We start from the raw sequence: 12,894 nt of genomic DNA, 5'->3' as shown, positions 1-12,894 counted from the left end.
TAACCAGGCATTGTGGCAGGCGCCTGTAGTCCCAGCTACATGGGGGGCTAAGGCAAGAGAATTGCTTAAGCCCAAGAGTTAGAAGTTGCTGTGAGTTGTGACACCATGGCACTCTACAAAGAGCGACATAGTGAGACTCTGTCTCAAAATAAACAAAAAACCTGTTCTTTAGCATCAAGTGGTTTGTATTTATCTATGTATTTCTAATATATTTTGATATAGTGATACTCCATATTATCTCCATAGTTTGTATTTATTTATCCAGTATCCACCTTTTTTATTAATTTATTTATTCAGTGAACACTTCCCATTGTCTACTGTGTGCTAGAAACTGTACCTTTTTGTACATGGCATAAAGGCATGGTAGTATGTGTTATGAATAATAGAAAAAAGAACACTTCATTTACACAGGCAAAAATACTTCATACCCATAAGTGCTTTCTGTTCTTCTATTAAGTGGTGAATAGTCATGCTCAGCTGAAATAACCATTACAATCAGAAAGTGTCCAGGTTTGAAGATACATTGCAGTTTGTATACTCTAGACACTGAGCCCAGGGACCTTGCTTCATTTAGGGTCACATATGCCCTGTCTGTGGCAGAATTTGACCCCAAGCTCTCTGACTCAGATTTTATGGTCATCCTCTGTAATTTGTTGCCTTTCATTAGAGTTAGCTGTTGGGACCTGGATTTAGCACCATTCTCTTTTAGTTAGACTTGTTTTTTGTTTGTTTATTTGTTTGTTTGGTAAAAAGGAAGAAAATTGGCTCGGCACCTATAGCTCAGTGAGTAGGGTGCCGGCCACATACACTGAGGCGGGCGGCTTCCAGCCTGGCCTGGGCCTGCTAAACAATAACGACAACTACAACAAAAAAATTTACCCGTGTTGTGGCGGGCACCTGTAGTCCCAGCTACTTGCAGGCTGAGGCAAGAGAATTGCTTAAGCCCAAGAGTTGGAGGTTGCTGTGAGCTGTGATGCCACGACACTCTACCAAGGGTGACATAATGAGACTCTGTCCAGAAAAAAGGAGGAAAATCTTTTAAACTTCTGGAGATTATGGGCTTTTATTTTTTCCAAGCTACTGTTTTAGGTAGGAAATTTTTTAAAAAGTAGATTTTATTAGTCTGTTAACTTGTCAATTTAATCTGTAAAGTGTGCCTAAGGCTTATTAGAATACCTGAAATGGTTGCAAAAGAATAAATTCTTGAATAAGTATCTTATGCCATTTAAATGCAAGAGCCTTTTCAAATGGAATAAAATTGACATTCAAACAAAATTTGGTACATTGACTAAGCTAAATAAGGTGTACCAATCACAAAGAAGCTGTGGTTTGTATCAAAATTGATTAAATACAGCCATTTTCCTGGCTATTGAAAAGAAATGTCAATATTTGATTGAGACTAGATTTCAGAAAAAGTGAGACAGTAAAAATGAGTTAGATGTTTAATATTATAATTGTGTCCTTTTATTCCTCTCTCCTTAAGTGAACTTCTCTTATGGAGGTAAATGTATATGCAAATGACATATTCTTAGGACTAAATGTTAAAATTTATTTAAGAAAGACAATTTTTGGTTTTTCTAAATACAACTTTCCATAGAAGGAAAACATCCTGGTGGTATGTTCTATGGAGCACACTAGGGGAATTACCTACTCTGCGTGTAGTTACCTGTAGAGTTTGGCAGATGCTTCAGGGCCACCACAAATGATACTTATTCTGGGTGGCTATTTGTAGCAACCCTGAGAACTTCTTTAAACAGTGACAGCACATGTGGGGAGAGACAAACCTCTTCTACTGCTTGGCAAGCCCTGGCTGCTCTCTGCTTCCTATCTTTGTTTTAGCCCAGCAAAGAGCTAGCTCAGCAGGAACTGAGTTTGATCAGCTAAGGGGCTACCAGGTCACCTGCATATTCAGATTGTTAGGCAACTCCCTGAGCGTGACAACTAAGCTCCTGACTTTGTCCTTTCCAGCAAATCCATGTCCCTGACTAAAAAGCTTGCTTCTTGTAGTACTTGGTGGTGGGGTGTTCTCTTCCCCATTTCCAATTTTTCTCTAACTATGCAAAGTGATTAAGGGCTAGGGTCCTGCTGCTTGATTACGACTTACACGGTGTTCTCAGCCCAAGCTTTCCTTTCTATAAGAGTTTAGAGGGCTGCATAATTCTGTGGATTCTTTGCCTGTCATTCTCTGTGAGACTTTACTGCATCTGTGCCTGTGTCACTGGAGATGTTTGTCCCCATCCTATATATACGTTCTACCTTCACAGTGAGACACAGCACCTGTTCACCAGGTAAATGCAAAGAAAGATAACATAATACATTACAGGTGATTATCTTTCTAGACGGTGAGATCTAGTTGGAGCTATACTTATACCTCAGAATATGAAGCGTCCATATTCTATTAGGTCCATGCCTCACTCCACGTATATTTACATGAATCTAATGTTTCATCCTATCTCATGCTACCTTTGCCTGACAGCATGCCTTGATTTAAAATAAACATCAAAAATGCCTAACAGTTTTCTTAAATAAACATCAAATTCATATTCCACTAGTTTTTCTTTTAATTCTAGCTTCTGTTTCTTTTCTAAAGACTTGTGATTTCCATAGCACATTCATTAGTAGCCTCCTGTCATTTCTTTGAGGAATTTTTTGAGTCCTGATTTAAAAGAGAAATAATATTTATCCTCCCTTCCCATTCAAAGGTTTGAAAAACCTCCAAAAAAAAAAGCAGCTAATTTTCATTGAGCATTTTCTAATTTCTAAGTATGATTTGAATCATTTTTTGTGGATGAACTTATTCCCCTCAGCAACCTGTGGAAATAGGTTCTACACATATCAGTCGCATCATATGAAATTGTTTCTTTATATGTCAAAATGGTCAGGTATTGCCAATTTCATAGGGTCCAACCTAACACATCTGGCCTATTTTACAGACCAGGAAATGGAAACACAGAGGTTATATAACTTGCCCAGAGTCATATAGGCAGTCAGGGGCAGAGCTAGGATTTGAGGCATGACCAAACCTCCTTGAAACTTCTTTCACTGACAGTTTGGTTTTAATGTTTCTGTGATCTCAGATTCTCAGAGAAGTAGGGAAAAATTCTCAAGGTAGTAGTGCTGCCTGACACTGGTATTACTGGAAGTAAATGACACTGTGGGGTAGACCAGAGGCTACAGTGCACTTTCCTCTGATCATTTTTGTGATTTCTTTGCTAGCAGACCCAGTAATCAGCAAAGACTAATACCTTCAATAAATAAAAATGAGTCATCATGGCTTCCTTTCTCCAACTCCTTTCTCCAACTACTTTAGTTTCTTACACCTAGTCAACTATAATTTTTAGTCCCAGTAATGTACTTAGGTATTTTATCAGTCTCTGTGATCTTCCAAGCATCCTTTAAAAACTGGCATTTACTACTAGGGAAATTATGACATCATAAGTTTTAAAATAATCTAATGAAGTCATTGAAATGCATTCCTTTTTTTTTTTTTTTTAAGAGGCAGGGGCTTGCTATGTTGCCCAGGCTGATCTTGAATTCTTGGCCTCAAGCAGTATTCCTGCCTCAGCCTTCTGAGTAGCTGAGACTATAGGCACATGCCACCACTCCTAGCTGTACTCACTTTTTATTTTCAGTTCCTCAAGGGCAGTCAGAAAAATTTCCTAAAATCTGATGGCATTAAACAGAGCTCTAATACCAACCAAGCAGTAAATGTGAGTCTATAAAAGGCAGATGCTGACCAATGGCTGAGTCATTTGGGGAAAACAGCTTGGAAAAGGGCCCAGAATTTATCGGAACTATGAAGCTAAAAAGATCATCTATTCCTAACTCTTCATTTTAGGGCTTATGATTTGCCTAAAGTTGCATAGCTAGCCAGTGGCAGCTCCTGATTCCTATATACTTCCTCTTTACCTAAAGTCCTTCCACTTTTCACTGGAAATAGCCTGCAAAACCTTTTTTCAATTACAAAAAAGTATGTCTGAATCTTTAAAATCATTTTGAGAATTGAACAAACTATTCTTAGTATAGATTGATTTTTGTTACTCATTTGCTTCTCAGGGTATTTTTAAATTGAAACCATGGAAATATTAAATATTAATAATTTTTTTAAAACCCCTCAATCCAATCTTTAAAAAAATATTTCAGCCAAATGCATTTAGCTGAAACATTTGTCTGCGGATAGCTTTCTTTCTTTTTATTCAAACTTAAAATTGATTGATTTTTAAGTGATGGATGAAACATTTAATGTTCTCTGACTTAGAGCTTTGCCTTTCTCTATCATAAATTGACGTTTTTGTGGATCCTTTGTGCTGCAGCATTCAAAACTGCCTTTTTAAGAAGTAACAAAAAAACAGTATTTGCTACAGTCAGCAGATGGTTGTCACATTTTGTTTTCAGTGCGCTTTACCACTTAATTTTGTTTTGTTGCAGCATCAGAGGTTGCCAGTCAAGCATCTGCTATAGCTTATGGCCTAGGACTGGAGCCACTGCTGATGGCACATGTTCAGAACAGCACTAATCTAAAATAAATGTTTAATAAGCTAACCATAAAAGCACCTGGATTTTTGTTCTTTAAATTTCACAAACTGCTTGAGAGATTTGGAGGTTGGAAACAGTTCTCCATAAGGTTTGACTTACGTATTTGTATGTAGTTTAGTATATGAAAAATAATGCTGTTTCTTTTAATCTTTTGTGAATTCCAGCTCATCAAGGTGCTGTACAAGACCAGCCATACCAGCTGCCAGTGGAAATCGATCCTCTCATAGGTCTGTCACTTCCTTCTCTCTTTGCGATTCATTAAGCTCTGTATGGTGGCCCTGAAGTGTAGATTACAGTTGTTTTTCACTTGCTGGTTGCTGGGAATGGAATTTTCCTGATAAACCATTTGCATGCAAATTGGAATGCAATGAGCTGTGGCTATGCTGGTATTTCATCAACTCCCCCTCGTTGGTTTGCCTAATTTGAACAGGCCTAGGACGCGTGTCACTGAAAATTAATATGGATGCTGTAATAATGTGTGATTGAGAATGCGCATGAAGTACTGTCAGGATAATATTGGATCTTTTCATCACTCAGACTTGTTGATGAGCAGGAGCGAGGCACGTTATGATGAATTGGTGCACTGGTAATGTGATGGAGCTCCTTTGCTAGGAAAATTTTCATAATAACAGTAGGGTTCTTAGCAGCACTGTGTTGTGAAAAATAAAACTGTAGTGCCAGGGTTTCATCATTAAAGGAGATCAATCCTTTCTTCCTGGACCCTCTGTTCAGTCTGAGGGGATTAATGGGCAATTGCAAAACATTTTCGAAGTTGAAATATATTGCCCAGCCAATAGTAGTGTTAAGATATTGTATTCATTTTTCTAGGGTCATACAGCCCAATAAATTGCCATTGGAGGTTAAATTTGTTCAGGGGAGAAATAGGGAGGAGACCAGAAAGAGCCTTTGGGATGAAATGAGCATCTGTAGCAGATGACTTCAAATATTTAATTGCTGTTATGCTTTTTGAGTAGATTAGTTGAAATCTCTAGTTTAGTATTTTTCATTCTTAGGTGAGGGGATTTCAAGTGTAGCATCATTAAGAGCGTTAAACTTTCATTTTAAAGATGCTATTCTATGCCTTTTAGGATAAAACACTTAATTGCCTGGGTGTAAGGGTGTGCTGCCCACATGGGTATTTATCCTGTAATTTTGTCAAACTTCCTTGGCACAAACAAACTGGTTAGAATTTTAAAGTTTTTACAGAAAGCATATGAATGAGCAGGTTTACTATTTTGAAATCCAAGATGTTCCCTCTTTGTACTCAGCTTTTTTTTTGAGCCATTGTTTCTAAATGGCTACCATTCACAATTGGACTATCAGGATGAACAGAAATAACCTTAAGCTCAAAACCAATTCAGTACTGGATGTAGCTGCTCATGCCTGTAATCCTAGCACTTCAGAAGGCTGAGGAGGGTGGATTAACTCAGGAGTTGGAGACTAACCTGGGCAAAAGCAAGACCCAGTTATTAAAAAAATAAGTAAAAAATCAATTTATTTATCATTTCCCCAAGTATAAGCAGAAATTTAAGACATATTATCTATATGAAGGATAAATGCTATTCTGATTCCTAAATCTTATTTTGCTTTAAGTAGATAGGATTTACCATACATATTTTAAAAATGCTCTTAGGTAGTTTTAAAAGTCACCAAAAAGTCTATTTGCTAGGTCATTTAAAGCGTTATTTCTGAATTATAGATTCATTGTTTGCTTTTAGGGATGTCCAAAGCATGGTCCATAAGCCACATGCAGATTATGTGAGGACTTTTTTGCTTATCTGTAGTGGCAGATATCACAAAAATTATGCACAGATCTTTTTTTTTTTAACTGCTCATCAGCTTTCATTAATGTTTGTGTATTTAATGTATAGCTCAAGACAACTCTTATTCCAGTGTGGCCCAGCAAAGCCAAAAGGTTGGATATCCCTGCAAGTCTAATTAAAAGAATTCAGCAATTATAACCTTTTATATCAAGCATGAGTAAACTTTTTCTGTAAATGGACAGATAATAAATACAAGCTTTGTAAGCCTTAAGATCTCAGGCATAACCACAGGTTGAGTATCCCTAATCTGAACTGATCCAAAATCTGAAACTTTTTGAATGCTGATATGACACTCACTACAAGTGGAAAATTGCACACCTGACCTCGTGTGACAGGTCACAGTTGAAACACAGTCAAAACTTTGTTTCATGCACAAAATTATTAAAAATATTGTATAGAATTATCTTCAGGCTATGTGTAGAAGGTGCATATGAACCATAAATGAATGTTGTATTTAGACTTGGGTACCATTCCTAAGATATCTCATTATATGCAAATACTACAAAAATTTTTTTTAAAATCTGAAATCCAAAACAATTCTGGATATGCATATGAAATGCTGGTTCCAAGCATTTCAGATAAAGGATACCCAACCTACACTTAAGTTTGCCATTATAGTACAAAACCACCATAGATAAATACAAACAGGTAAGCATGGCTGTGTTCCAGTGAAACTTTATAAACAAAATCAAGTACTAGCTAGATTTGGCCTTTTGCCCATAGTTTTTCTGTCCCTCTTCTAGATCAATGGTTACTCTCTAAAATAATGATTTTAAGCCATGTACCTTCTCATACATTTTTAAGTTGACATCTGAAAGTTTTCATCACAAGTTTAATAGTTGCAAAGGTATGCAATTTCTTGCATCATATAAAAAATTTAATATATCCAATGGAATCTAATAAATATATCAGAGTGAAGTGATAACGCGACATTTTATGATTTTAAAAATTGTATAAGCCAGGCACAGTGGTTCATGCCTGTAATCTTAGCATTCTGGGAGTCCAAGGTGGGTAGATTGCCTAAACTGAGGAGTTCAAGACCAGCCTGAGCAAGAGAGAGAACCCATCTTTACTAAAAATGGGGGGGGGCGGGGCTAGCTGGGCATAATGGCTCATGCCTATAGTCCCACCTACTCAGAAGGCCGAGGCAAGAGGATTGCTCAAGCCCAAGAGTTTGACATAGCTATGAGCTATATCATGGCGGCATTCTACCCAGGTCTATAGAGTGAAATTTTGTCTCAAAAAAATAAAAATAAAAGGTTATAAGGGAAAAACTCTTTAACAGTGAAAATTATTCCTTTTTTCTTTTTGAATTTATATTTTCATCCTATTTCACCCACATATTTTATCTTAACTTTTAAAAATTGATTACCCTGTTATACTTTCTAGCAATAAAAGTATTTATGGAATGTCCAGCATATGTATCTAAATTTAAGTTTAAAAATTTTCTAAGACCATAGGCTTAGCTTTTTAAAAATTAATCTGCATTAAATGATCATTACAAATATTAACATATACTATTATAAAGTTTAATAAACATTTATTAAATATAAGAAATGAACATTCATTAGAAATACATCTTTAATGAAATGGATGGGGCGTTACCCCCAACTTGCTCATGTATTCATTATTTATTGCTGAGTAAGACAGGATTTGTCAGTGGGTCTATCATACTTGTTTGTTTTTATAAAGGAACGTTCTGACAAATGTTATATAAGAAAACGGACAGGAAAAGAAGAGTCTTATTTTAACATCACCATTCAAATCTTTGAACTCTTCCTGTTAGTGACAAAATTCATATAGCAATCTTTTATAAAGAATTATTTTTATGACATATTATTAAATTATTTTAACAATCTGTCATTAAAATTATTTTTAATGATCTACCAATTGGCAGCATGATTAGATCCTCATTCCGTTTTATTGAAAGCAATGAATTAGAAACTATCTGCAGAATGATTTGATACCTAGGAATTCAGTATCACATTCATATTTTGAATTGTCTCACTTTTGGCTCCCAAGAGATTTTTATACTCTGGGGCAAAGCACCATAGTAAGATTCTTCATGGAAGAGAAATAAGCTTTTATTTTTTCTAGTGGAAGAAAGGTGTGTGAAAAGAGAGATAAGAAAAGAAAAATCACAAGCCAGTTCTCAGGCAAATCAGTTTCAGGCATGAGACTATATGAAAGTTGAGGAACTATAAATGGATTCCTTAAAACCATCTGAATTTGTGTCTAATACCCCTGGGGGAATGCATGTCCCAGTTTGAAGACTGCTATCTAAACAAATATACCTTAGATAGATGGGCGACTCTGCAGTGTTAAATTGTAAGTAAGCAGTTGCTTGCAAAATAGTTCATCTGAATGCTGAAGTGACAGCAGCCTTTATCTATATGGGTACCTTGTGGTCACTCAGTTCAAAATTACGCACACACCCACATCCGCTGAGGAGGTCCTCTCAAGAGATTACCCTCCCAAATAATGACCACTGGGAATTTATATCATAGGAGCGGAAGGCATATAAACACTAACAAAGATAAACATTTTTACAGTTCTCATATGGAATGAAGTACTGTAGCAACCAATGTAGAAGGTACTACATACCTGTTTTTAATTGCTAGGTTTCCTGGAATTAAAAAAAATTTATCACACAGCTTCACTACAATGGGATAGTGTCTTTCTTTATGTACTATGATATCCATTAAAGCTTTCCTTACCTGCCGTCAACTTGGCTTTGTGTAGATGAAGAGGGAAAAATGATTCCCAGCTAGAATTCTACCCTTTTTAAACTGTCTGTATAAAACTGCCCATTATTCCCCCAAAGCATATAAAGCCACATTATCAGTTATCTAATAGTCTGGAATGGTTAAATTGTATCGACAGACCCCAGCAGAATTTTGCAGTATTGCACACTTGCTGTGTGTGTGTATGCTCTGCTGTGTGTGCCACAACGGCAGGAAACACTTCAGTCCTCTTTGTCCCGATGCTTCCTAGCACAGCCCAGGAGAATTATTTTGAACACATTTTTTCTTCTGTTTTATCTTCTGAGCTTTCTATTAAACTACTCACATTAACTTAGTTATTACATAAAATGAATATATTATAGACATTTCTCTATTTTTATCAATAATGTATAATTTTTTTCAAAACATTGAAAATTGTGTTAAAAAGCTTAGTAATCAGATGAAGAAATTTGTTTTGTTTGTCCTTATTTCTGGTGCAACCAAGTTTCGTTAGCTGTAAAAGAAAGTCTACTATTTGTTTTGGAAAGATGATGGTAAAAATAAATCCTTAGATCTCTGGAAACAGAGCTTTCTATAATATTTGGTTGGCCTCAATGCCAAAAAAAGCACTTCAGTGACAATTCCTTTTCTGGTAATGGCACACTTGATAGTGTGTTTCTAGGTGATTATTACTCTCCCCACGTGCTTAGTTTTGCTCTATGTATGACCTTTTGCCCTGTGACAAACCACATCTCAGGTGCTCTGGAGCACTTTGAAAACACACTGCCAGGCTGTCTTGTTTTATTGCTTAAATAAGGAGTAAGAAAGTGGCAGTCTGCTGTGCTTTGACTTTTTCGATTACAAGAATCTTTAATAAATAGTCATTCTGTCCTTCCCTTACATGCAAGTGCAGCTGTAAACAGGGGAAATGGGAGTTCCCATCTAGTCAAATTAAAGACCCGTTAAAGCCAAAGTAGTACAAGATGCTACAATATTTCACATATGTGACATTTAAATCCTAATATCTCTTCCTTGTGACAAAATGTTAAAGGTAATAGATTGTCACAACATGAACCATTCTCATGACAATAGATGTAATGAGATTGTCAGAAACACAAACCTAACTGTGATGCAGTCTGGAGATTGTAATCTAGTTTGGTCCTGCCCAAGAGCTAGAAGGCATGTTCTGTGAAATGTATACTATTTTTAAATTGTAGTATGTTATTATTTATTCCTTTGAGCAAAATTTTGTACTGAGATATTGAATTTAGCGGCCTAGATTCTTCCAGCAATCAGATATGTTTTCCTATTTGGTTTTTCAAATATTATTGTATTTAAAATGGATGATCAGGTATTCTTATCCTGGACTGTGTCTCCACTCCTCCTTCACTCTCACCTCCCAGTATGACAAACTATAGAGTTTCTCTGCCCTTGTGTGTGTAATAGGTATTTTTTCCCCCTCTATTCTCACAGCCAGCAACACAGGAATGCACAGAAGGCAAATCACTGACCTTTTAGACCAAAGTATTCAAGTGCATTCCCAGTGCTTTGTCATCACATCGGACAACCGCTATATTCTCATCTGTGGCTTCTGGGATAAGAGTTTCCGAGTATATTCTACAGACACAGGTAATTTTTATTTATCAATGAACTAATGTTTTCTACAAATAGCATTGAGTGGTTTAGAATGTTTTCTCATCTTCTTCCTTCAAAAATTATAGAATTTTAAAATAAATAAAATAAAGAAGACACTGTTTTCCCTTTCAGGTAATCTACTATCTATCTACTATTACATTAGTTTTAGCATGTTTTTGAGAGGCAGTTTTTTATATTAAGTTTGTCTTCCATGCTCAGGCCTACAGAATAAGTGATTTATTTTGAAGACAATTCCTGCTATACAAACACCATACACCAGTATTTGTATAATCTTGTGGCCACAGCACATACAAATAGGTGTATTTTCTCACTTTTGTAAGCACATCTCTTGGCAGTAGATATCTTGCCTCCACCCAATTCTGCATAGAATCTTGCTGAAAGCTACATCATCATGAAGAAAAGTAGCTGACTACTGATTTTATGTGTAACAGGAGCCCTTGTTAAGATATGAAAGTTTAAGTATACAGATTGATTTGTATGTATCTGCGTAAGGGACAAATCAAGCTCAACTCAGTATTACTGTAGGAGATCCAAGCTGGTAATGTTTATAAATGTTTGCATGTAAGAAAATGAGAAACCTTGAGAAATTTAATGGTTTTCCTTAAAGTATTTTAGAAATTTGTAGAAGATGAAATAAACTTATAGTTTAATATTTTAAATAATTAAAATTAGATATTAATGCATTGATATACAGTCATGTGTCACTTAATGGGCATATATCCTGAGCAATCATTAACTCATTAAGTGATTTTTCAATGTGTGAACATCATAGAGTGTACCAAACCCAGATGGTATAGCCTACTATATACCTACACTTTATGGCAGTGGTTTTCAACCCTCTACATCTCATGGCACCCTTGAACCTATAGTTAAATTTCCACCACACACTTATATTATGTTGATCTAAAATAAGAGTAAAAAAAAGAATATACTTACTGCATTTTGAACTTCTTTTGAAAATAATTTAATTAATGATCTTTAAAATTTTTCACAGCACACTAGTTGAAAGTCACTGCTCTACGATACAGCCTATTGGACCTAGGCTACAAGCCTGAACAGCATATTCTGTATTGAACATTGTAAGCAACTAAAACACAATGATAAGTATTTGTGTATCTAAACATGGAAAAAAATACAGGAAAACACAAATAAATGTATGCAAAATAGTACATTTGTATAAGGCACTAGCCACAAATAGAACCTGTAGGACTGGAAGTTGCTCTGGGTGAGTCAGTGGGAGGTCAGTGAATGTGAAGGCCTAGGACATTACTATTTACTACTGTAGTATTTATAAACACTGTACACTTAGGCTACACTACATGTATACAAAACTATTGTTCTTCAATAATAAATTAACCTTAGCTGACTATAACATTTTTACTTTATAAATTCTTTAATGTTTTTAAACTTTTTGACTCTTTTGAAATAGCACTTAGCTTAAAACAAACATGCTGTACAGCTGTACAAAAGTATTTTTGTTCCTTAGATCCTTATTCTACAGGACTTTTTGTATATTTAAATTGTTTTACTTTTTAAACTTTTTTTGTTAAGAATTAACACACACACACATTAATGTAGGCCTACAGAGGGTCAGGATCATCAATATCACTGTTTTCTGCTTTCCCATTTTGTCCCATTGGAAGGTATTTAGGGCCAATAATTTGCATGGAGCTGTCATCTCCTAAGATAACAATACCTTCTGGAATACTTACTGAAAGACCTGCCTGAGGCTGTTTTAAAGTTAACTTTTTCTAAGTGGAAAGGGTGCACTCTAAAGTAAGAATTGAAAATATAGGATAGTGAATACACAAACCAGTAACATAGTAACTTATTATCAGGCATTATGTACTATACGTAATTGTATGTGCTATGCTTTTATATGACTGGCAATGCAGTAGGCTTGTTATACCAGTGTAACCACAAATATATGAGTAATGATTGCTCCACCATGTCATCATTAGGTAATAGGATTTTTCAGCTCCATTATAATCTCATGGCACCACCATTGTATGTGCAGTCCATCATTGACCAAAAAGTTGTTGTTATGCAGCACATGACTGTATAATATGGAAGTAGATATTTCAACTGAAGCAAAGGTCTGCATACGTCTTAATCAGAAGTTGTGGGAAAGGGATATTCTTTTTTTTTTTTTTTTT

At 35.6% G+C, this 12,894-nt stretch overlaps 1 protein-coding gene across 5 annotated transcripts in view; it reads left to right on the top strand.

Annotated features, from left to right (window-relative positions):
* The window catches only part of LRBA (LPS responsive beige-like anchor protein), a 736,826-nt gene that overhangs the window by 681,854 nt on the left and 42,078 nt on the right, over positions 1-12,894 (top strand). For all 5 annotated transcript variants that reach the window (XM_023513466.1, XM_023513464.1, XM_023513465.1 and 2 more), the window contains 2 exons: positions 4,701-4,763; positions 10,556-10,711. In XM_023513466.1, coding sequence (XP_023369234.1) covers positions 4,701-4,763; positions 10,556-10,711 — 219 coding nt within the window. The remainder of the gene's footprint in view (positions 1-4,700; positions 4,764-10,555; positions 10,712-12,894) is intronic.

The sequence above is a fragment of the Otolemur garnettii genome, unplaced genomic scaffold (assembly GCF_000181295.1).
Source record: "Otolemur garnettii isolate 467f Iridium unplaced genomic scaffold, OtoGar3 scaffold00041, whole genome shotgun sequence".
In the NCBI taxonomy this organism is placed as follows: Eukaryota; Metazoa; Chordata; class Mammalia; order Primates; family Galagidae; genus Otolemur; species Otolemur garnettii.
Note: the sequence above shows the minus strand (reverse complement) of the source record. Positions and strands in the feature narration are given on the sequence as shown.